The 26,729-nt window shown below is 45.2% G+C and overlaps 1 protein-coding gene across 2 annotated transcripts in view; it reads left to right on the top strand.

The window, feature by feature from the left end:
- The window catches only part of LOC106594141 (pro-interleukin-16), a 64,055-nt gene extending 41,940 nt beyond the window's left edge, over positions 1 to 22,115 (top strand). The window contains exons 14-27 of one of the 2 annotated variants that reach the window (XM_045708200.1): positions 380 to 512; positions 3,278 to 3,365; positions 3,687 to 3,970; positions 4,391 to 4,537; positions 4,690 to 4,848; positions 8,752 to 8,902; positions 9,284 to 9,857; positions 10,148 to 10,943; positions 13,115 to 13,302; positions 14,126 to 14,294; positions 17,213 to 17,314; positions 17,708 to 17,960; positions 18,294 to 18,422; positions 19,903 to 22,115. In XM_045708200.1, coding sequence (XP_045564156.1) covers positions 380 to 512; positions 3,278 to 3,365; positions 3,687 to 3,970; positions 4,391 to 4,537; positions 4,690 to 4,848; positions 8,752 to 8,902; positions 9,284 to 9,857; positions 10,148 to 10,943; positions 13,115 to 13,302; positions 14,126 to 14,294; positions 17,213 to 17,314; positions 17,708 to 17,960; positions 18,294 to 18,422; positions 19,903 to 20,081 — 3,352 coding nt within the window. In that variant the 3' untranslated portion in view covers positions 20,082 to 22,115. The remainder of the gene's footprint in view (positions 1 to 379; positions 513 to 3,277; positions 3,366 to 3,686; positions 3,971 to 4,390; positions 4,538 to 4,689; positions 4,849 to 8,751; positions 8,903 to 9,283; positions 9,858 to 10,147; positions 10,944 to 13,114; positions 13,303 to 14,125; positions 14,295 to 17,212; positions 17,315 to 17,707; positions 17,961 to 18,293; positions 18,423 to 19,902) is intronic. The other variant, XM_045708201.1, reaches the window with a different exon arrangement.
- The last annotated feature ends 4,614 nt before the right edge of the window (positions 22,116 to 26,729 follow it).

The raw sequence follows: 26,729 nt of genomic DNA, 5'->3' as shown, positions 1-26,729 counted from the left end.
ACACTCACTCTCCATCTCCCCTTCCCCTCTCTCTTCCCTCGCTACTCTCTCGTCCCCGCCCCTCTCTCTCTCCCCTCCAATCTCTCTCCACCTCCCCTCTCTTTCTCCCTCCCCTCTCTCTCCCCCTCACCCCTCTCTCTCTCCTCTCTTTCCCCCTCCCCTCTCTCTCTCCCTATCCCTTCTCTCACACCCTCTCTAACCTCCCTCTCTAATCCCTCAACACTCCCTCTCCCCCTCCCCTCTCTCCACCTCTGCACTCTCTCCCCCTCACCTCTCTCTCAACCCTCCTCTCTCTCCCCCTTCCCCCCCTCTCTCCCCCCGTTCCCCACCCCTCCCCTCGCTCTCCCCCTCCCCTCTCTCCCCCTATTTCCTCTCCTAGATGTGGAGATGAGATTATGGAGATCAACAACACAGTGGTGTACAACATGGTCCTGAACGATGTGTACACGGTTCTGAGTCAGTGTTCCCCCGGGCCGGTCCAGATCATCATCAGTCGACACCCCGACCCCAAAGTACGTACCCCATTTAACCTTATATACACACCCTGTCTGACCTTATATACACACCCTGTCTGACCTTATATACACACCCTGTCTGACCTTATATACACACCCTGTCTGACCTTATATACACACCCTGTCTAACCTTATATACACACCCTGTCTAACCTTATACACACACTCTGTCTGACCTTATATACACACCCTGTCTAACCTTATATACACACCCTGTCTAACCTTATATACACACCCTGTCTGACCTTATATACACACTCTGTCTGACCTTATATACACCCCCTGTATAACCTTATACACACCCTGTCTGACCGTATATACACACCCTGTCTAACCTTATATACACACCCTGTCTGACCTTATATACACACACCCTGTCTAACCTTATATACACACACCCTGTCTAACCTTAAATACACACCCTGTGTAACCTTATATACACACCCTGTCTGACCTTATATACACACCCTGTCTGACCTTATATACACACCCTGTCTGACCTTATATACACACCCTGTCTGACCTTATATACACACCCTGTCTAACCTTATATACACACCCAGTCTAACCTTATATACACACCCTGTCTGACCTTATATACACACCCTGTCTGACCTTATATACACACCCTGTCTGACCTTATATACACACCCTGTCTGACCTTATATACACACCCTGTCTAACCTTATATACACACCCTGTCTAACCTTATACACACCCTGTCTAACCTTATATACACACCCTGTCTGACCTTATATACACACTCTGTCTGACCTTATATACACACCCTGTCTGACCTTATATACACACCCTGTCTAACCTTCTATACACACTCTGTCTGACCTTATATACACACCCTGTCTAACCTTATATACACACCCTGTCTGACCTTATATACACACTCTGTCTAACCTTATATACACACCCTGTCTAACCTTATATACACACCCTGTCTAACCTTATATACACACACCCTGTCTAACCTTATATACACACCCTGTCTGACCTTATATACACACCCTGTCTGACCTTATATACACACACCCTGTCTAACCTTATATTCACACCCTGTCTAACCTTATATACACACCCTGTCTAACCTTATATACACACCCTGTCTGACCTTATATACACACTCTGTCTAACCTTATATACACACCCTGTCTAACCTTATATACACACCCTGTCTAACCTTATATACACACCCTGTCTAACCTTATATACACACCCTGTCTAACCTTATATACACACCCTGTCTGACCTTATATACACACTCTGTCTGACCTTATATACACACTCTGTCTAACCTTATATACACACCCTGTCTAACCTTATATACACACCCTGTCTGACCTTATATACACACACCCTGTCTGACCTTATATACACACCCTGTTTAACCTTATATACACACTCTGTCTGACCTTATATACACACCCTGTCTAACCTTATATACACACACCCTGTCTGACCTTATATACACACCCTGTTTAACCTTATATACACACTCTGTCTGACCTTATATACACACCCTGTCTAACCTTATATACACACCCTGTCTAACCTTATATACACACACCCTGTCTGACCTTATATACACACCCTGTGTGACCTTATATACACACCCTGTCTAACCTTATATACACACCCTGTCTAACCTTATATACACACCCTGTCTAACCTTATATACACACCCCGTTTAACCTTATAATCACACCCTGTCTAACCTTATATACACACCCTGTCTAACCTTATATACACACCCTGTCTGACCTTATATACACACCCTGTCTAACCTTATATACACACCCTGTCTAACCTTATATACACACCCTGTCTAACCTTATATACACACCCTGTCTGACCTTATATACACACCCTGTCTAACCTTATATACACACCCTGTCTAACCTTATATACACACCCTGTCTAACCTTATACACACACTCTGTCTGACCTTATATACACACTCTGTCTGACCTTATATACACACCCTGTCTAACCTTATATACACACCCTGTATAACCTTATACACACCCTGTCTAACCTTATATACACACCCTGTCTAACCTTCTATACACACCCTGTCTGACCTTATACACACACCCTGTCTAACCTTATATACACACCCTGTCTAACCTTATATACACACCCTGTCTAACCTTATACACACACCCTGTATAACCTTATATACACACCCTGTTTAACCTTATATACACACCCTGTCTAACCTTATATACACACCCTGTCTAACCTTATATACACACCCTGTCTAACCTTATATACACACCCTGTCTAACCTTATATACACACTCTGTCTAACCTTATACACACCCTGTCTAACCTTATAATCACACCCTGTCTAACCTTAATTATTGGTCTCCCGAGTGGCGCAGTGGTCTAACACTGCATATCAGTGCTAGAGGTGACACTACTGACCCTGGTTCAATCCCGGGCGGTATTACAGCCGGCCATAATCAGGAGTCTCATAACGTGGTGCACAATTGGCCCAGAATTGTCCGGGTTGGGGGAGGATTTGGCTGGGGTAGGCCATCATTGTAAATAAGAATTTGTTCTTAACTGACTTGCCTAGTTCAATAAAAGTGAAATGAAAATATGTAAAATAAATGGTACATACCCTGTCTGGCCTTATATAAACTAGTTTACTTTGGTACAGATGTACATGTGTGTAGTGTTGGGGAGGGAGTGTGGGTATGGGGGGCTGTGTGTGTTAAATGCAATGTGTCTGTGTGTATCTTTAGGTGTCAGAGCAGCAGCTGAACGATGCCATAGCCCAGGCTGTAGAGACCAGCCAACTGAAGCAGGACGCCAGTCAGTGGAGTATAGACGGTAACAACCTTTATTAACTCAGTGGAGTATAGACGGTAACAACCTTTATTAACTCAGTGGAGTATAGACGGTAACAACCTTTATTAACTCAGTGGAGTATAGACGCTAACAACCTTTATTAACTCAGTATCCATCTATCTATCTATCTATCTATCTATCTATCTATCTATCTATCTATCTATCTATCTATCTATCTATCTATCTATCTATCTATCTATCTATCTATCTATCTATCTATCTATCTATCTATCTATCTATCTATCTATCTATCTATCTATCTATCTATCTATCTATCTTCTCTCTGTGACCTCTTAACCCCAGGTCTGCGTAGGTCTGACCCCTGCTCCCACTCCAGAGGGAAGTGTGAGCGCTGTGTGGCGAGGGGCTTCAGCCAACTGACTGCCCGGCGGACCCAGAAGAACATGACCCGCTCCTGTAGTGACAGCAACACATACAACCAGAACCACCATCATAACCATCAGCACAACCGCTGCCCTGGACCAGGAACCAACCTAGTTAATGGTCAAACCCTGACTATACCCAACCACAACCACAACACACACCATAATCTGATGGAAAGGGTCCACAGCCTCGACATCCCCATGGTAACTCAACACAACCAAGCATCCCAGAATAATCTGTCATGGTTCTAGAGGTTCAAATACCTCTTTGTCTCGTGGTTGTAGGGGTTCTGGGGTCATGGTTCTAGAGATTCTAATCTGTCTTTATCTCATGGGTGTAGGGGTTCTAGGGGTCATGGTTCTAGAGATTCTAATCTGTCTGTATCTCATGGGTGTAGGGGTTCTAGGGGTCATGGTTCTAGAGATTCTAATCTGTCTTTATCTCATGGGTGTAGGGGTTCTAGGGGTCATGGTTCTAGGGATTCTAATCCGTCTTTATCTCATGGGTGTAGGGGTTCTAGGGGTCATGGTTTGAGGGTTCTAATACCTCTTTGTCTCATGTTTCTGAGAGTTCAAGGGGTCATGGTTCTAGGGTCCTTATCCGTCTTGATCTCATGGTTGTAGGGGTCCACGCCTGAGCCCTGGTGTGATAACAGACTGTCTGCATTGGTCTACCCTGTTCCTGATGATGACTACAACGTCCCCTACAACTCCCCAGCAGCCAACCTCTCCAGCCAGCGCACATTAGACCTGGCCACAAGGGGAAATAAGGTAGCTTAACTTCAGACGTTTCCATACAAGTTTTGGAAGGCCACACTTTAGGCACCAAATGGAAGAATAATGCACTGAAACAGGCTGGGACTACCTGGACTCGTCCAATAAGAAACGTTTATATAACACATATTTTCCTAATCTGACCCTAGAACAGGCCCAAAGCCCTGACACCTCCAAGGAGGTACTGCAGACACCAAGACGTCACTAGTGAGGAGGGGGCCCCTGGGGGCCTGCCAGACTCCAATGTTTCCAGTAGAGGCTCCCCTGTTAGAGAGGACGGATGGAGTCCCACACATACCAACTGTCAGGTAGGGATAGAACATTATTTACACCTATTTACAATGATAGTCTGGTTTCTTCAATTTGGTGCCTAATGAACACAACCCAATAGTGCAGAAAAGGACAGCATCTGACATAATCTCACTGTTTTTATATATTTTTTTGTTTACATTTACATTTTGCATTTACGTCATTTAGCAGACGCTCTTATCCAGAGCGACTTACAAATTGGTGCATTCAACTTATGATATCCAGTGGAACAACCACTTTACAATAGTACATCTATATATTTTTTGGGGGGGAGGGGGGGGAGGGGGGGGTTAGAAGGATTACTTAATCCTATCCCAGGTATTCCTTAAAGAGGTGGGGTTTCAGGTGTCTCCGGAAGGTAGTGATTGACTCCGCTGTCCTGGCGTCGTGAGGGAGCTTGTTCCACCATTGGGGTGCCAGAGCAGCGAACAGTTTTGACTGGGCTGAGCGGGAACTGTGCTTCCGCAGAGGTAGGGAGGCGAGCAGGCCAGAGGTGGATGAACGCAGTGCCCTTCTTTGGGTGTAGGGACTGATCAGAGCCTGAAGGTACGGAGGTGCCGTTCCCCTCACAGCTCCGTAGGCAAGCACCATGGTCTTGTAGCAGATGCGAGCTTCAACTGGAAGCCAGTGGAGTGTGCGGAGGAGCGGTGTGACGTGAGAGAACTTGGGAAGGTTGAACACCAGACGGGCTGCGGCGTTCTGGATGAGTTGTAGGGGTTTAATGGCACAGGCAGGGAGCCCCGCCAACAGCGAGTTGCAGTAATCCAGACGAGAGATGACAAGTGCCTGGATTAGGACCTGCGCCGCTTCCTGTGTGAGGCAGGGTCATACTCTGCGAATGTTGTAGAGCATGAACCTACAGGATCGGGTCACCACCTTGATGTTAGCGGAGAATGACAGGGCACTCTGGGAGGAGGACACAATGGAGTTGTCAACCGTGATGGCGAGATCATGGAACGGGCAGTCCTTCCGCGGGAGGAAGAGCAGCTCCGTCTTGCCGAGGTTCAGCTTGAGGTGGTGATCCGTCATCCACACTGATATGTCTGCCAGACATGCAGAGATACGATTCGTCACCTGGTTATCAAAAGGGGGAAAGGAGAAGATTAATTGTGTGTCGTCTGCGTAGCAATGATAGGAGAGACCATGTGAGGATATGACAGAGCCAAGTGACTTGGTGTATAGCGAGAATAGGAGAGGGCCTAGAACTGAGCCCTGGGGGACACCAGTGGTGAGAGCACGTGGTACGGAGACGGATTCTCGCCACGCCACCTGGTAGGAGCAACCTGTCAGGTAGGACGCAATCCAAGAGTGAGCCGCGCCGGAGATGCCCAACTCGGAGAGGGTGGAGAGGAGGATCTGATGGTTCACAGTATCAAAGGCAGCAGATAGGTCTAGAAGGATGAGAGCAGAGGAGAGTGAGTTAGCTTTAGCAGTGCGGAGAGCCTCCATGACACAGAGAAGAGCAGTCTCAGTTGAATGACCAGTCTTGAAACCTGACTGATTTGGATCAAGAAGGTCATTCTGAGAGAGATAGCAAGAGAGCTGGCCAAGGACGGCACGCTCGAGAGTTTTGGAGAGAAAAGAAAGAAGGGATACTGGTCTGTAGTTGTTGACATCGGAGGGATCAAGTGTAGGTTTTTTGAGAAGGGGTGCAACTCTCGCTCTCTTGAAGACGGAAGGGACGTAGCCAGCGGTCAAGGATGAGTTGATGAGCGAGGTGAGGTAAGCGAGAAGGTCTCCGGAAATGGTCTGGAGGAGAGAGGAGGGGATAGGGTCAAGCGGGCACTATATAAGGGAATAAGGGAACTAATGGGACTGCCCCGTTATAGCTCACTTCAGATTGCTACTATATGTATCTAAGTCTGACTGGGACCTCTCCAGCCTGCTGACAATAAAGAGTGATTCACTTAAGATTGACTTCGAGTGTCCCTGTGTAAGAATTTCCACAACGACAACATTAGACATTAGTGCAGAGAAGGATAACATTAGACATAATCTCACTGTTTTTCTTATTCTCTGTCCGTAAGCAATATAATATGCTAATAGATGCTGAATTTACTAAGTATACACTTATCTAACCAGTCATCTTGACTTAAACATGTATTACTGTGGATGGATGGATGAATATCTATATTGTAAGCAGGTTTGAACTTTTTTTAAATAATGAATTTGAATTGATGGATAAAAGTAATGTAAATATCGATGCATCTCAACAGGACGTTAGCAGCTTGATATGACTGGCTGTCGTTCATACTGCCGTACATCTGAGGAAGAGCTAGACTGCATGCTTCTATTGCCCATAAATGGTAGCTACTGTAGGGAAGAAGGGGGCGTGATCAAAATCTCTGTAAAACAGAGTTGCGTAGTCTCCATGCATCAGGCATCAGCTGTGGTTGAGACATGTCATTCTGTTTTACATTGGTTCTTCTGCTTGCATATTCTCTGAAACCACAATTGTCTGTGAAGCTGATCTGCAGAGCTGGGTCGAGTTCATTAAGGCATGCAACGGAAACATCTTAATACGAAAATGAACGTTTCTTATTGGACAAGTCCAGCTAGTCCCTCCCTGTTTCTTCCATTTGGTGCCTAATGAACACAACAGGACAATGTGATGGACATTTTTATGTTTGTGCTTTTCTATAAACCAATTTCTATGTTCTCTGTTTGTGCTTTTCTATAAACCAATTTCCGTGTTCAATCTGATTGAATGAATCCTCACTATCAGTATCTGCAATTTGGCAGTACGCCCAGAACCTTGTTTAGAGAAATGATATCTCAGTTTCAAGGACTCAGCTTAGAGAAGATGTCTCGTGAGGTACTGGTCTGTCACAAGCATGACCCAGTATTGGTTGTCACATGAATGAAACAAACATTAATTATGAATGATAAATAAGCTAAATCATGCAAATATAACTTGTCAGTATATAAGGGAACTAATGGGACTGCCCCGTTATAGCTCACTTCAGATTGCTACTATATGTATCTAAGTCTGACTGGGACCTCTCCAGCCTGCTGACAATAAAGAGTGATTCACTTAAGATTGACTTCGAGTGCCTGTGTAAGAATTTCCACAACGACAACATTAGACATTAGTGCAGAGAAGGATAACATTAGACATAATCTCACTGTTTTTCTTATTCTCTGTCCGTAAGCAATATGCTAAAACATGCTGAATTTACTAAATACAGTATACTAATAAAATGTGCCTCTAACTAATGTGTATTGTCCCATGTGTTGTTTCTGCATCCACATCTACATGCTTCCAGCTTGTTAGCAGTGTATACAAGGCTTTGAGAAAGATCATAAGGTTACTGTGTAGAAATGTATGTGGGACCGTTTCATACTCTTGAATGTGTGTTGGTGAATGTTTTGCATGGAGATGTCTTTGGACTGAGAATGGTGCTTTTTCAAATAGAAAATATGAACATACCAGTCATACCTTTACATTTTTGTTTACAGAATGTCATACATTCATGCCTTTGAGCGGGCATGGATGGACAAATATGACACCTCTTCCCTATGTATCCTGTCCCTGAAACATTAAACCTTAAACCTGTCTCACAATGCAAGCTTTTATAGTAAGGATGGCTTCTCTCCGTTCTGGAAGTATTTGCTTATGTGTTTGTAAGTGATTCACCTGTAATTCTGAAAGATGCTTGTGTTATACCCACATCAGGCATGAAGCAATTGGATATCATGGAATGGCCTTGCCTTGGCACGGTGTGTGATTCAATTATGTTCTGCATCTGGCCGTTGTGAGTGTGATGGATGGATGCATGTTGATGTGAAGTTGTGGAGGGTAACGAGCGGTAGTAAATGCAGGGTGAATTACAACACCTTTCTGTGGTCAGATGCTGAGTGGTGCGCTCAACGTTTTAACTTCCTGTTTATCTGTGTTCCAGGAAGTCGAGAGTGAGAGAGAAAGAGAGAGAGAAAGAGAGAGAGAACACTCAGGGGGAAGTGGAGAGACTCTCACCCACTCAGAGGCTCGCTCTGCTGCCATCACTGACTGCCCTCGATACTCATCCTGCACAGAAGACAGACTACACACAGGTATCGTATGGGAACCTCAATACTTTTTTTTGTCGGTCACATTCAATTTCCAAAAATATATTAGAATACACCATTTGTAAATACAGAGCTAACAGTCAAATATACAGCTATTTGATGGCCCCTATAGTTAATTGCAGTTAATTTGCAGTTTGTTTCCTGAAAGACAACATGTTATTTAGTTGTGAACGCCATCTTAGGATCATTTCTTACATTGTGACATTTAATGGCACCACAACTTACTATTTAACGTTATTAGTAAAGCAGAAGGTTGAGCAGGTATGAATGCATTATTTTAATGGGGGCAGTGTGAGTCTAGCTCATTATGAAGTACTTGTATCTCTCCTCCTCTTAGACTGTGTTTCCTGTGTTGTCTGTGTTCAGGTGCTGAATCTGCCTTCCTCCTCTGCTCCCAGAGTAAGAGGCCAGGCCTGAGGAGGCAGGGCCGCATGGAGCAGCTCCCCCCAGAAAAGCTTCACGACCCCTGGGTTAGGATCTCCGACAGCGCCCCTGATCTTGGAAGTCCTGAAGACCCCCATCAGAACCAGAGTCTGACTCATCCAAGCACACACCGTCACAACGCACACTCCCACAGTAACCAACAACAAACACACCATCTCAGCTCACACCACGACGCTACACACACTCCATCACAAACCGACAGACACCCCAACGACACACACTCCCCAGTCGCCATGAGCCAACCGAGTGAGTTTCCCGAGCTTCCTGAACTGAACTGTACTTCCACCCACCACACCGCCCCAGACCCCACCACCCCCTCCACCCCTGCCTCCCTAATCTCCACCCCCAGCCCAAGGACTGAGGACCCCCTAGGGATGAGGAAGGGCCCCCCAGTTGCCCCCAAGCCTGTGTGGAACCGTCAGAGCCTCAGGAGTATTAGGAATGGGAGGCCCCAGGCTGAGATGGCCAAACCCCTGGACATCAGAGGCGGTGGAACGTACGTAGTGTTTCTCCATAACATTTCTCCTTTATCTTGTGTTTTATGAAAATGTAGCGGAGGCGGTTCAGTCTTTCCTGAGATCTGAAGACTTGTGTTAGTGCCTAAAGTGTAGGCCTTTATTTCAGTCGGTTGAGGTGGTGTTGAAGGGTATAGGTGACCTGTGTTTGATTCCCAGTCGGTCCATCAAGTATTGTGTGTTCATGAGTTATAAGCCAACAAGAATTTCTGTCTCATGTAAATTATCCAGGTGGATGGACAATAACATTTAAAAATGTGTATTTCAACAGCACCTTCGGGGTACGTCTGCGGCCCACCTCCTCTGCAGCCCAGCTGTCAATCAAGCAGAAGATCCATTCATTTGAGACCTTCTCTAGTCCTGAGGGTAAGGGTCAGGAGACGGAGGGCAACAACAGGAGGCCCCTAGCCCCCTCCACTTCCCTCCCTTTGAAGGACAAGGCACCCGTCAGGAGTGACCCCCCTCTCTTAGAGGAGAATGGCACAATCCAACATGACATGGGCAAAGGAGCCAAAGTGACCTCTCCAATCCTTGACAAGGACAAGGACAGGAGGATGTCCTCTTTTCCCCCTGCAGCCTCTCCTCACTCCATCCTTCCGCCCTCTCCTGCCTCCCACCCTTCTCCTCCTACCTGCTTTTCTCTTCTTCCGACCCCACACCCTACCTCGGAGCTCCAGACCCCAGTGGAAGAGACAACAGACCCCAATGCAGAGATCTCTGACTCGCCATCCCCCGAGGACACCACCACCACCCCATCCACCCTAGAGGCAACTCTCCCCGAGGCCGAACCAGAAACAGAGCCCCTTGATGGGGCTGTAGAGGCCTCCATCTCCCCCTCCGGCCCGGTGCCCAGGAGGTCCAGCAGCTCCAAAGGAGAGAGCTTTGGTCCACTACAACTACCAGAGGAGGGGGAGGGAGACCAGAGCCATGCCCAGGCTCAGGGCAAGCAGGCCAGCCTGCGGACGCGTAGCCTGCCCCTGCCTGCCTCTCCCTCCCCGGATGGGTCAACAACTCTAAGAGGACTGGAGGGAGAGAGTCTGGGGAAGATACTTTCCTTCAGTAACCAGGTGCGTCTTTGGTCCACACTTTACATTACATCACATCGTCCAAGTGTAAATTGTAAAATGTTCAATTTAACTGATGAAATGTATGAAATGTCACATAAGCTTCATACCAGTTGAATAACCCATGTAATTACTCTGTAACAGGTGCATGCAATATGTTTGTAACTGTCATTTAGTGTGTGGATTGTGCGCACCTGCGGCACTTGGCAATAGTTTGCTTGGGAAACAATATAATTTATATAATATTCTGTTATATTTCATTATATTCTTACTATAAAATATATGTGTTTTGACTGTGGTAAGGGCACAGGAATATACGTGTCTTATCTGCTAAATGAACAAATGAACTATAGGCTATCCCACTGGCACAGACGTCAATTTAACCTCAATTCAACATCTGTAACGTTGAAATGACGTGGAAACAATGTTGATTAAAACAGTGTGTGCCCAGTGGGATGCCATAGCCAGACTAAGCACCGTAACATAGTCAACTCAGCTGTTCTGTTCTTTTTCATTTGTTTTTCCCCTCCATTTTCTATTATTCTCATATAATGTTGTGAACAGATAATGAATTAAGTGGTTCATTATGTTGATCAGTGTCCTTGAGATAATAATAGTAATAATGAATAATTACTACAGTGTAGGCTGCTGATGGGAATGAGTGTCAGCAGACATTTCATTTGAAGTTAATTCACCCGGTTGGGATTTGGCAACTTATTGTGGACTAATTGGATAATTACTTTACTTTAGACTATTATAGAAAGAACTCATGACAGTTGTTTCACCCATGGTGTAAGAAGGTGCTATAATGGCCTCTTGAGGTGGGATGAAGGGTAGAAAAGAACAGCAGTGCCCTAACCATGACATGTTTCATACTCTGCTCTGCTCTACTCTACTCTACTCTACTCTACTCTACTCTACTATACTATACTCTACTCTACTCTACTCTACTCTGCTCTGCTCTGCTCTGCTCTGCTCTACTCTGCTCTGCACTGCTCTACTCTACTCTGCTCTGCTCTACTCTACTCTTATCTGCTCTGCTCTACTTTTATCTGATTTACTCTGCTCTTATCTGCTCTGCTCTACTTTTATCTGCTCTGCTCTACTCTTATCTGCTATACTCTACTCTGCTCTATCTACTCTTATCTGCTCTGCTCTGCTCTACTCTGCTCTGCTCTACTTTTATCTGCTCTGCTCTACTCTACTCTTATCTGCTCTGCTCTACTTTTATCTGCTCTACTCTACTCTTATCTGCTCTGCTCTACTCATATCTGCTCTGCTCTGCTCTACTCTGCTCTGCTCTACTCTTATCTGCGCTGCTCTACTCTTATCTGCTCTACTCTACTCTTATCTGCTCTACTCTGCTCTGCTCTACTCTTATCTGCTCTGCTCTACTCTACTCTTATCTGCTATACTCTACTCTGCTCTATCTACTCTTATCTGCTCTGCTCTACTCTGCTCTACTTTTATCTGCTCTGCTCTACTCTACTCTTATCTGCTCTGCTCTACTTTTATCTGATCTACTCTACTCTTATCTGCTCTGCTCTACTTTTATCTGCTCTGCTCTACTCTGCTCTGCTCTACTCTGCTCTGCTCTGCTCTACTCTGCTCTACTCTTATCTGCTCTACTCTTATCTGCTCTACTCTTATCTGCTCTGCTCTACTCTGCTCTGTTCTACTCTGATCTGCTCTGCTCTACTCTGCTCTGCTCTACTCTTATCTGCTCTGCTCTACTTTTATCTGCTCTGCACTACTCCTATCTGCTCTGCTCTACTCTTATCTGCTCTGCTCTACTCTTATCTGCTCTGCTCTGCTCTACTCTGCTCTGCTCTACTCTTATCTGCTCTGCTCTACTCTGCTCTGCTTTACTTTTATCTGCTCTGCTCTACTTTTATCTGCTCTGTTATACTCTTATCTGCTCTACTCTGCTCTGCTCTACTCTTATCTGCTCTGTTCTACTCTTATCTGCTCTACTCTACTCTGCTCTGCTCTACTTTTATCTGCTCTGCTCTACTCTTATCTGCTCTACTCTACTCTGCTCTGCTCTACTCTTATCTGCTCTGTTCTACTCGTATCTGCTCTGCTCTGCTCTACTCTGCTCTGCTCTACTCTTATCTGCTCTGCTCTGCTCTACTCTGCTCTACTGTTAACTGCTCTGCTCTACTCTACTCCAGGTTTCCCATGCCCTGATGCGTTCCATGCACTCCCTGCTCCCCTCCAACTGTCCTACTAGTCCGGGTAACCCCGGGTCAGACCCACCCCCTGCATCCCCTCTAGTTTGCAGCCCGGAGGAGCCCGACCCGGCCCAGAACACCCCCCTCTCCCCTGGCCCCGACAGCAATGAGAATAGCTTCTCTGTCAGGTAAAAACTCTCTGAAAATATCAACATACAGCGTATACCAGGGTTGGGGTCAATTCCATTAAAATTCAATCAATTCAGGAAGTAAAAGGAAGTTAGTATTCCAGTTTTTCTCAATGCTTCTCTGTGAGAAGAATTTCAAATTGGAATTTCAGTTTACTTCCTAAATGGATGTAATTGAAATGGAATTGACCCTTACCCTGGTATATACAGCATATTCTCTGTTCCAATGATTGATACCAGACAGGCATACACATACTACCTCTCAGGTGATTGGATGAAAAGGTATAAATATACACTGATTTCACAAGAGCTGATAATAGTCTAGTATGTCTATAGACCTACACTGTAGTAGTGCTTGCTATGAAAAAAGTAAGATAGCACTGCTCCCTGGAAGTCAGATACTGTAAAGTAGAGATGGCATTATATATTATCAGATGGAACAGGCATATTTTAGATCAAATCTTTTCTGTATTTTGTCCCTGCTTCACAGGGCTTAATGCAATCGTGGCAGTATCATCTTTAGTAAGAGGAAGTATGAACACAGGAAGTGAACAAATAGGAAGTCACACGTGTTATTCCTGTTCTAAGATGTGACATTATGTCTAAAGTGTTAATCTGACTGAAATCCTCTCAGAGTTTAGTCTGTAACAGATTGACCAACCTAAAACATAACTCTCTATTTAGTTTTCATACAGTGAAATGCATGATTATGAGAGTAGCTACGATGAACCTGTAATACAGAAGGTGTGTCTGTGTGTGTGTTCTGTATGTGACCAGTGTCAGTGCGTGAGTTGAACTCTGTTTGCTTCCCTATTCCTCTCAGCCTCTCTGATCTGAGGCAGTGTACCATTGAGTGGGGGGAGGAGGGAGGGGACCTGGTCTCACGCCCATCTCCGTCAGCATGTGCCCACTCTGTTATCTCAGCCATCCCTCCACAGGAAATACAGACCATGATCCAGGAAGTGAAAGCTCTGGATGAGGAAACACTGAAGGTGAAACTTTCTCATTCTGTCTGTCAGTCTTTCTGTCCGTCTGTCCGGCCTGTCTGTTTCATTGTTTTAAATTTATTTGGAGGTCCATCCACCTCTTCCTCACTAGAAGGGCCTCGCTGACTGTATTAGGGTGTCAAATAATGATGTTCCCCACATCAACACCACATCAACACCACAGTAACACCACATTAACACCACATCAACACCACATTAACACCACATTAACACCACATTAACACCACATCAACACCACATTGACACCACATCAACATCACATTGACACCACATTAACACCACATCAACACCACATTGACACCACATCAACACCACATTGACACCACATTAACACCACATTAACACCACATCAACACCACATTGACACCACATCAACACCACATTGACACCACATTAACACCAGTACAAAAAAATTATAAAATGTGTGAAATGAAATGTATGCATTCACTACTGTAAGTCGCTCTGGATAAGAATGTCTGCTAAATGACTAAAATGTAAAATGTAAATTAACACCACATCAACACCACAGTAACACCACATCAACACCACAGTAACACCACATCAACACCACATCAACACCACATCAACACCACAGTAACACCACAGTAACACCACATCAACACCACATCAACACCACAGTAACACCATCGTAACACCACATCAACACCACATTAACACACCAGTAACACCACATCAACACCACATCAACACCACATCAACACCACAGTAACACCACATTAACACCACAGTAACACAACATCAACACCACATCAACACCACAGTAACACCACATCAACACCACATGAACACCACATGAACACCACATGAACACCACATCAACACCACATCAGCACCACATGAACACCACTTGGACACCACATGAACACCACATGAACACCACTTGAACACCATATGAATACCACATGAATACCACATTAACACCACATCAACACCGAACGTGAACACCACATGAACACTACATTAACATCCAGTCATGACAGATTGTCCACTCTTACTGTTGGGAATCTCTCATCTCTGGTCTACTCTCTAAGTGGTTGAGGTAATCTATACCCCTGAGTCCAAGGCTGCATCCCAAATGACATGCTATTCCCTCTAAAGTGCACTACTTTTGACCAGGGCCCATAAGGCTCTGGATAATAGGGTGCTGTGTGGGAAGCATGGTAAGAGCTGCTCTCTCATGCAGTACTCAACACTGGCTTCTGCAAAACAACAAGCCTGTAGGAATGAGCTCCACTACAGGACTGGAGGGACCATTAAGGATTACGTTAGTGCTCAGCTGCAGGTGTGTGTGTGTGTGTGTGTGTGTGTGTGTGTGTGTGTGTGTGTGTGTGCGTGTGTGTGTGTGTGTGTGTGTGTGTGTGTGTGTGTGTGTGTGTGTGTGTGTGTGTGTGTGTGTGTGTGTGTGTGTGTGTGTGTGTGTGTGTGTGTGTGTGTGTGTGTGTGTGTGTGTGTGAGAGAGAGTCTGTGTGTGTGAGTCTGTCTGTGTTTGTGTGTGTGTATTAAGTGGCTTTCAGGGAGGACAGAGTATCACAGTGTGTATTGAAAGGCTTTCAGGGAGGACAGAATATCACAGTGTGTATTAAGAGGCTTTCAGGGAGGACAGAGTATCACAGTGTGTATTGAAAGGCTTTCAGGGAGGACAGAGTATCACAGTGTGTATTGAAAGGCTTTCAGGGAGGACAGAGTATCACAGTGTGTATTAAGTGGCTTTCAGGGAGGACAGAGTATCACAGTGTGTATTAAGTGGCTTTCAGGGAGGACAGAGTATCACAGTGTGTATTAAGTGGCTTTCAGGGAGGACAGAGTATCACAGTGTGTATTGAAAGGCTTTCAGGGAGGACAGAGTATCACAGTGTGTATTAAGAGGCTTTCAGGAAGGACAGAGTATCACAGTGTGTATTGAAAGGCTTTCAGGGAGGACAGAGTATCACAGTGTGTATTGAAAGGCTTTCAGGGAGGACAGAGTATCACGGTGTGTATTAAGTGGCTTTCAGGGAGGACAGAGTATCACGGTGTGTATTAAGTGGCTTTCATGGAGGGCAGAGTATGACAGTTTGTATTGCGTTTCTGTTCTCTATTTCCATTCTGTGAGCCAATCAAAGCTTTTGTCTACACAGACACACACACACACACACACACACACACACACACACACACACACGCACACACACACACGCACACACACACACACACACACACACACACACACACACACACACACACACACACACACACACACACACACACACACACACACACACACACACACACACACACACACACACACACACACACACCTCTCTTGAAGGACCACTTGGCTCTGTGCTCAGGAGAACATCTGTATGTATTTCCTTTCTCGATATGTCATTACCGCACTCTTACTACAATGTGTGCCTTTGTGGCTGTTTGTGTGTGTGTGTGTGTGTCTGGTGTGTGTGCGTATGTGTGTTTGTCTGTTTGTGTGTGTGTGTCTCGTGTGTGTTTGTGTGTGTCTGGTGTAAAGCCCGGAGGTGAGGGCGAGACACTTGGTCCCCCTCGGCTCTCTCACAGACATAGAATCATCTGGAAACTGTCAACAACAGCTGGGGTTTAATAATCAAACTGAGATATCTCTGTGAATGGCCATGAATCGTCTGACTCACGTCATCAAAGTATTTATCGTCTCAGAGTAACAGGGCTACTGATCTAGGATCAAGTTTGTCTTTTAGATCACATTGAATAAGATTAAATGGACGGGGGGACCTGATCCTAGATCAGCACTCCTACTCTTAATAGATAAGAACAAGAACCAGCAGTAACATTGTAAAGTGAGCGAAAAACATGAAAATATGATTTTGAATGTTAGAATGAAAGAGATTACTTCTTTTCTTCCCTCTTTCTAGCAATTTGAGCACATCCAAGTGGTGATTCTGCACAAGGAGGAAGGAGCAGGTCTGGGTTTCAGCATTGCAGGTGGGATAGACCTGGAGAGCAAGGCCACCACAGTGAGTATACTGAAAGGTCATGCTAGAGCAGATGAAAAGTGATGACATCCTCAGAATTTATGTTAAAGATTGTATTTCTGTGTGATGTGTGCTATCTGGGGGAGTTGAGAATTCGGCAGAAGACACATTTCTGTTGTTCACTGTAACATATTGTATGGACAATAAAGTTGTATTGTACAAAATACAGTGTCTGTATTAGTTAGGAGCGTGATTTTGGACTTAAAAATTAAAGATAGTACAGGGCTATAAAGCCCTGGTACTGTCCTTTCTATCATGGCCAGATAGTAGCAACTCTACAAAATGTCTGTCAGCTGCTCCACCAATCAAGGCGAATTGCTTAGAATGGGAATGTCAATTGTAAATGTTCTGATATTTCTCCCTCCCTCCCCCCAGGTGCATCGTGTTTTCCCCCACGGCCTGGCGGCTCAAGAGGGGACCGTGGAGAAGGGTGACGAAGTGCTCTCCATCAACGGCCAGACACTAAGGGGTGCGACACACGCGGACGCCACCGCCACGCTGCGCCAGGCCCGCACCATGAGACTGGCCGTGGTGGTGGTGAGCAAGGGGAGAGAGGGAGGAGGAGGAGGAGGGAACAAGACTGATAATTCCTCTGTCAGCAGTAGCAGTACAGACCTCAACCCCACAGGTGAGTACAAGGTTGTCAGACAAGTTCACCTAGTAAGACAGCACACACAACACTGTGTGTGTGTGTGTGTGTGTGTGTGTGTGTGTGTGTGTGTGTGTGTGTGTGTGTGTGTGTGTGTGTGTGTGTGTGTGTGTGTGTGTGTGTGTGTGTGTGTGAGCGTACATCAAATCAAATCCCATTTTATTGGTTGCGTACACATTATTTAGCAGATGTTGTTGCAGGTGTAGCGAAATGCTTGCATTTGTGGCTGTGTCATACAGTGTATGTACTGTATGTAAACGTTGGTTGTTCATCTCTCTCTCTCTCTCTCTCGGTCTGTCTGTCTGTCTGTAGTGGAGGATGGGGGAGCCTTGCTGACTGTGGAGCTGGAGACAGGAGGAGGGGGCGTGGGCTTCAGTTTGGATGGAGGGAAAGGCTCTATCCATGGAGACAGGCCACTGGTCATCAACAGGATATTTAAAGGTACAGTAATATCCATGGAGACAGGCCACTGGTCATCAACAGGATATTTAAAGGTACAGTAATATCCATGGAGACAGGCCTCTGGTCATCAACAGGATATTTAAAGGTACAGTAATATCCATGGAGACAGGCCTCTGGTCATCAACAGGATATTTAAAGGTACAGTAATATCCATGGAGACAGGCCTCTGGTCATCAACAGGATATTTAAAGGTACAGTAATATCCATGGAGACAGGCCTCTGGTCATCAACAGGATATTTAAATGTACAGTAATATCCATGGAGACAGGCCACTGGTCATCAACAGGATATTTAAAGGTACAGTAATATCCATGGAGACAGGCCTCTGGTCATCAACAGGATATTTAAAGGTACAGTAATATCCATGGAGACAGGCCTCTGGTCATCAACAGGATATTTAAAGGTACAGTAATATCCATGGAGACAGGCCTCTGGTCATCAACAGGATATTTAAAGGTACAGTAATATCCATGGAGACAGGCCACTGGTCATCAACAGGATATTTAAAGGTACAGTAATATCCATGGAGACAGGCCTCTGGTCATCAACAGGATATTTAAAGGTACAGTAATATCCATGGAGACAGGCCTCTGGTCATCAACAGGATATTTAAAGGTACAGTAATATCCATGGAGACAGGCCTCTGGTCATCAACAGGATATTTAAAGGTACAGTAATATCCATGGAGACAGGCCTCTGGTCATCAACAGGATATTTAAAGGTACAGTAATATCCATGGAGACAGGCCTCTGGTCATCAACAGGATATTTAAAGGTACAGTAATATCCATGGAGACAGGCCTCTGGTCATCAACAGGATATTTAAACGTACAGTAATATCCATGGAGACAGGCCTCTGGTCATCAACAGGATATTTAAAGGTACAGTAATATCCATGGAGACAGGCCTCTGGTCATCAACAGGATATTTAAAGGTACAGTAGCAGCACAGGATTAAAAGGGATAGTTCACAAAAAAGGGAATATTTGGAGACAGTGGCCAAGTAAAGAAAACCAAAGCACGGATTGCTGCCTTACTATGTCCCTAAACTCTAACAGGGTCAGGAAATCAATATATCAGTTTGTCATTTGGGTGAACTTTAGGTGCCATTTAGCAGACACTGTTATCCAAGTGACTTACAGTAAGTAGTGTGTGTATACATTTTTAGTAAGGGTGACCCCAGCAGGAATCAAACCAACGATCTTGACGTTACAAGTGCCATGCTCTACCAGCTGAGCCACACAGGACCTTTTCTTAACACTTTTAACAATGTATTTTATTGTTAGAAGTGTTGTGGTGTCACGGAAAGTAGGAAACCATGCAAACAACGCAGAGAAGCACAGTTTTATAAACTTTAACTTTTATAAGTTGGGGGAGGCGAAAGCTGATCCCAGATCTGCACCTAGGGGAAACTTCACGACAGACCAATGTGTGACAGTGTGTTCTCCTGCACCCCAATAGGTGGTGCTGCGGAGCAGAGCGGGTTGCAGTCTGGCGATGAGCTGCTGCAGGTCCAGAGCACCTCCCTCCAGGAGCTGAGCCGCTTCGAGGCCTGGAACATCGTCAAGGCTCTGCCTGAGGGGCATATCACTCTAGTCATCCGGAGAAGGAAGGAGGATGAGGCAGAAGGGTCTGCCTGAGGGACATCTCACTGTAGTTAACAGGAGGAGGAAGGAGGATGAGGCAGAACGGTCTGCCTGAGGGACATCTCACTGTAGTTAACAGGAGGGGGAAGGAGGATGAGGCAGAAGGGTCTGCCTGAGGGACATCTCACTGTAGTTAACAGGAGGGGGAAGGAGGATGAGGCAGAACGGTCTGCCTGAGGGACATCTCACTGTAGTTAACAGGAGGGGGAAGGAGGAGGAGACTGAGGAGTTACCCCTAGACACTGATTTCAGGTCAGTTTATACTGTTTACACTTAATTGATCTCCAGATACCATAGGTCCCTGACTACCTACGGAGGTAGTCAGAAAGATCTGATCACAATTACACTTCCTTAAAAATGTGGGCACAATCAGAATGTTGACAAGATCAGGACAAATGACTCATGTTAGCACCAGCTATAAACGGGGCTATTGATTCTCAAGATTTGACCACATATTGATTGTGGCCACATTTATAGACAGGTGTCCGCAATTAAAATACCTATTGTGATTACATTGTGATCAGATCTTCCTGATCACCACCGGAGGTAGTCAGGCACACATGTTGTCTGGATATCTTCCAAGTGTAGACGGATGTGGACAGGGAAACCATTTAAATCATCATTATCCCTCTAAAATCATTGACAGGTGGCGCCATCGTCTTATGGCATCTATATGTGTCTTTAAATAAAGAAAATACATATTATTTTGAAATAATATCTGTCGAATAATTTGCATAAAGGGAGGGACCAGTAAATCTTGGTCACAATGCGGACACAGAGGACGGATAAGATACACATTTTAATACAATGTGTAGATGCAATGGCAAAAATGTGGCCGCAATCAGAATGTGGACAACAGCCTTGATTCAATTCGTATCGCTGAAGTTTAGCATTATAGCGTGATTGAAAATTAAAGGTAATTTCCGATTGAGCCGACATGAATTTACTGTGAATGCAGTCTCCACGAACACAGGAACGTTGCCTTTATATTTCAATCACACTGAAATGCAGGTCTTCAGCGCTACTGATTGAATAGAGCCCGAGATCAGAGTTAGCACCAGGTATAAACAGGGCCAACTAGAACACAAATCAACCACAAGCCATCATATAATTTCATATGAGCACTATTAACATACTGTAGTTATGAATATAATATCTATATTCTACATCAAATCATATTGCAATGACAATCAGGGACTGTTACTGTAGAGAGAGGTGAGTTTACAGGTGCTTTGCTCTGACTACCTTCCTACACCCAGAACTTCTAGACCAGGGACCACAGTGAGTTTGAGATTTGCACAGATATACAGTATTTACATGAAGGAAGAGAGAGACATTCCATTGCTTTTGACTGTTAGAAATAGTGTACAATACTGTAATGTAGTCCAAAAGAGTATGATACTGATACAAAATATTTAAAATGGGATCTGCATTTTTCATGGAATTGTGGTATTGTGCTTGATGTTGGAATCATTATTTAGACCAAAGACTATGAGTTGGATTCAATTCATATCGCGGAAGATCAGCATCAAAAGGTAAAGTTAATTTCCGTTTACCATGAATGCAGTCTCCGCGACCGCGGGAACATTGTCTTTAATTGTCAATCGCCCTATAAAGCGGATCTTCAGAGCTACGGATTTAATAGAGCCCTTAGTTCATTTATTAGATGACAATGGGAGAATCTCAATTGCAAACTCCTCGCGTCCTCTCTCCTTTTCAAAACCCATTGGATGAGAAAGCCAGAGGTCCCGCCCCTCTGACCCTTCTCCTCCAATTGGTTTTGAGGAGGCCAGGCGAGAGGACGCGAGGAGTGTCTAATTGAGATTCTCCTTCTGGGTGAAACCAAAGATATAACTAAACCGGAGCACATTTTCACCTTGTTTTCTCTCCTAGTTTGATATTAAGGAAAACACAGGGTGTGAACATTTTGTACTAAAATCTATTAGAATATAGATATTTAAAACTCTGTATATTGGTACTAAAGCTTTATCATAATATACATTATACTAATAAAACAATTTAACCCAATCTGTATGTGTATGTTTCAAAAGTTTATTCACAAGACTGTTGTGCCAATAACCATTCATGTTTTGAAACCTATGTAGTTATTTGACTTACATCTACATTTAAATCATTTAGCAGACGCTCTTATCCAGAGCGACTTACAAATTGGTGCATTCACCTTATGATATCCAGTGGAACAATCACTTTACAATAGTGCATCTAAATCTTTTAAGGGGGGGGGTTAGAAGGATTACTTTATCCTATCTTAGGTATTCCTTAAAGAGGTGGGGTTTCAGGTGTCTCCGGAAGGTGGTGATTGACTCCGCTGTCCTGGCGTCGTGAGGGAGCTTGTTCCACCATTGGGGTGCCAGGGCAGCGAACAGTTTTGACTGGGCTGAGCGGGAACTGTGCTTCCTCAGAGGTAGGGAGGCGAGCAGGCCAGAGGTGGATGAACGCAGTGCCCTTGTTTGGGTGTAGGGCCTGATCAGAGCCTGAAGGTACGGAGGTGCCGTTCCCCTCACAGCTCCGTAGGCAAGCACCATGGTCTTGTAGCGGATGCGAGCTTCAACTGGAAGCCAGTGGAGAGAGCGGAGGAGCGGGGTGACGTGAGAGAACTTGGGAATGTTGAACACCAGACGGGCTGCGGCGTTCTGGATGAGTTGTAGGGGTTTAATGGCACAGGCAGGGAGCCCAGCCAACAGCGAGTTGCAGTAATCCAGACGGGAGATGACATGTGCCTGGATTAGGACCTGCGCCGCTTCCTGTGTGAGGCAGGTCGTACTCTGCGAATGTTGTAGAGCATGCACCTACAAGATCGGGTCACCGCCTTGATGTTAGTGGAGAACGACAGGGTGTTGTCCAGGGTCACGCCAAGGTTCTTAGCACTCTGGGAGGAGGACACAAGGGAGTTGTCAACCATGATGGCGAGATCATGGAACGGGCAGTCCTTCCCCGGGAGGAGGAGCAGCTCCGTCTTGCCGAGGTTCAGCTTGCGGTGGTGATCCGTCATCCACACTGATATGTCTGCCAGACATCCAGAGATGCGATTCGCCACCTGGTTATCAGAAGGGGGAAAGGAGAAGATTAACCTCTCTAGGGTCGGCGGGACGAAATCGTCCCACCTACTCAACAGCCAGTTGAATCCCGTGGCGCGTTATTCAAATACCTTAGAAATGCTATTACTTCAATTTCTCAAACATACGACTATTTTACACAATTTTAAAGACAAGACTCTCGTTAATCTAACCACACTGTCTGATTTCAAAAAGGCTTTACAACGAAAGCAAAACATTAGATTATGTCAGCAGAGTACCCAGCCAGAAATAATCAGACACCAATTTTTCAAGCTAGCATATAATGTCACATAAACCCAAACCACAGCTAAATGCAGCACAAACCTTTGATGATCTTCATCAGATGACAACCCTAGGACATTATGTTATACAATACATGCATGTTTTGTTCAATCAAGTTCATATTTATATCAAAAACCAGCTTTTTACATTAGCATGTGACGTTCAGAACTAGCATACCCCCCGCAAACTTCCGGTGAATTTACTAAATTACTCACGATAAACGTTCACAAAAAACATAACAATTATTTTAAGAATTATAGATACAGAACTCCTCTATCTACTCGCTATGTCCGATTTTAAAATAGCTTTTCGGTGAAAGCACATTTTGCAATATTCTAAGTAGATAGCCCGGCATCACAGGGCTAGCTATTTAGACACCCACCAAGTTTAGCCCTCACCAAAGTCAGATTTACTATAAGAAAAATGTTATTACCTTTGCTGTTCTTCCTCAGAATGCACTCCCAGGACTTCTACTTCAATAACAAATGTTGGTTTGGTTCAAAATAATCCATAGTTATGTTCAAATATCCTTTGTTTTGTTCGTGCGTTCAAGACACTATCCGAATGGTAAAGAAGGGTGACGCGCACGACGCATTTCGTGACAAAAAAATTCTAAATATTCCTTTACCGTACTTCGAAGCATGTCAACCGCTGTTTAAAATCAATTTTTATGCCATTTTTCTCGTAAAAAAGCGATAATATTCCGACCGGGAAAGCGTGTTTAGGTTCAAAGAGAGAGAAAATAAAAACATGGGGTCGACTCGTGCACGCGTCTCTGTCCCATTGTCCTCTGATAGAGCACTTACCAAAAGCGCTAATGTTTTTCAGCCAGTGGCTGGAATTACATCATTCAGCTTTTTCCCGCCTTCTGAGAGCCTATGGGAGCCGTAGGAAGTGTCACGTTACAGCAAAGATCCTCAGTTTTCATTAAAGAGAGCCAAGAAGATCAAGAACTTGTCAGACAGGTCACTTCCTGTAAGGAATCTTCTCAGGTTTTTGCATGCCATATGAGTTCTGTTATACTCACAGACACCATTCAAACAGTTTTAGAAACTTTAGGGTGTTTTCAATCCAAAGCCAATAATTATATGCATATTCTAGTTTCTGGGCAGTAGTAATAACCAGATTAAATCGGGTACGTTTTTTATCCGGCAGTACAAATACTGCCCCCTACCCCCAACAGGTTAATTGTGTGTCGTCTGCACAGCAATGATAGGAGAGACCATGTGAGGATATGACAGAGCCAAGTGACTTGGTGTATAGCGAGAATAGGAGAGGGCCTAGAACAGAGCCCTGGGGGACACCAGTGGTGAGAGCACGTGGTGCGGAGACAGATTCTCGCCACGCCACCTGGTAGGAGCGACCTGTCAGGTAGGACACAATCCAAGCGTGGGCTGCGCCGGAGATGCCCAACTCGGAGAGGGTGGAGAGGAGGATCTGATGGTTCACAGTATCAAAGGCAGCAGATAGGTCTAGAAGGATGAGAGCAGAGGAGAGAGAGTTAGCTTTAGCAGTGCGGAGAGCCTCCGTGACACAGAGAAGAGCAGTCTCAGTTGAATGACCAGTCTTGAAACCTGACTGATTTGGATCAAGAAGGTCATTCTGAGAGAGATAGCAGGAGAGCTGGCCAAGGACGGCACGCTCAAGAGTTTTGGAGAGAAAAGAAAGAAGGGATACTGGTCTGTAGTTGTTGACATCGGAGGGATCGAGTGTAGGTTTTTTGAGAAGGGGTGCAACTCTCGCTCTCTTGAAGACGGAAGGGACGTAGCCAGCGGTCAAGGATGAGTTGATGAGCGAGGTGAGGTAAGGGAGAAGGTCTCCGGAAATGGTCTGGAGAAGAGAGGAGGGGATAGGGTCAAGCGGGCAGGTTGTTGGGCAGGTTGTTGGGCGGCTGGCCGTCACTTCATATGGAACAAACAGATGCATTTACTGCTAGGAAACACTGTTACCACCAATAAATCCACTATAATTGAGAATTTCAATAAGCATTTCTCTACGGCTGGCCATGCTTTCCACCTGGTTACCCCTACCCCGGTCAACTGCCCGGCACCCTCCACAGCAACCCGCCAAAGCCCCCACCATTTCTCCTTCACCCAAATCCAGATAGCTGATGTTCTGAAAGAGCTGCAAAATCTGGACCCATACAAATCAGCCGGGCTAGACAATCTGGACCCTCTCTTTCTAAAATTATCTGCCGAAATTGTTGCAACCCCTATTACCCCTGTTGCAACCCCTATTAGCCTGTTCAACCTCTCTTTCGTATCATCTGAGATTCCCAAAGATTGGAAAGCTGCCACGGTCATCCCCCTCTTCAAAGGGGGTGACACTCTAGACCCAAACTGCTACAGACCTATATCTATCCTACCCTGTCTTTCTAAGGTCTTCGAAAGCCAAGTTAACAAACAGATTACCGACCATTTCGAATCCCACCGTACCTTCTCCGCTATGCAATCTGGTTTCAGAGCTGGTCATGGGTGCACCTCAGCCACGCTCAAGGTCCTAAACGACATCATAACCGCCATCGATAAGAGACAATACTGTAAAACAGCCGTATTCATCGACCTGGCCAAGGCTTTCGACTCTGTCAATCACCACATTCTTATTGGCAGACTCGACAGCCTTGGTTTCCCAAATGATTGCCTCGCCTGGTTTACCAACTACTTCTCTGATAGAGTTCAGTATGTCAAATCGAAGGGCCTGTTGTCCGGACCTCTGGCAGTCTCTATGGGGGTGCCACAGGGTTCAATTCTCGGGCCGACTCTCTTCTCTGTATACATCAATGATGTTGCTCTTGCTGCCGGTGATTCTCTGATCCACAAATATCTGGGTGTCTGGTTAGACTGTAAACTCTCCTTCCAGACTCACATTAAGCATCTCCAATCCAAAATTAAATCTAGAATCGGCTTCCTATATCGCAACAAAGCATCCTTCACTCATGCTGCCAAACACACCCTTGTAAAACTGACCATCCTACCGATCCTCGACTTCGGTGATGTCATCTATAAAATAGCCTCCAACACTCTACTCAACAACTGGATGCAGTCTATCACAGTGCCATCTGTTTTGTCACCAAAGCCCCATACACTACCCACCATTGCGACCTGTACGCTCTCGTTGGTTGGCCCTCGTTTCATACTCGTCGCCAAACCCACTGGCTACAGGTTATCTACAAGTCTCCCGCCTTATCTCAGCTCACTGGTCACCATAGCAGCACCCACTCGTAGCACGCGCTCCAGCAGGTATATCTCACTGGTAACCCCCAAAGCCAATTCCTCCTTTGGTC

Source organism: Salmo salar, chromosome ssa26 (assembly GCF_905237065.1).
Source record: "Salmo salar chromosome ssa26, Ssal_v3.1, whole genome shotgun sequence".
Classification (NCBI taxonomy): Eukaryota; Metazoa; Chordata; class Actinopteri; order Salmoniformes; family Salmonidae; genus Salmo; species Salmo salar.
The sequence above is the reverse complement of the archived record's forward strand: the minus strand, read 5'-3'. Positions and strand labels throughout refer to the sequence as shown.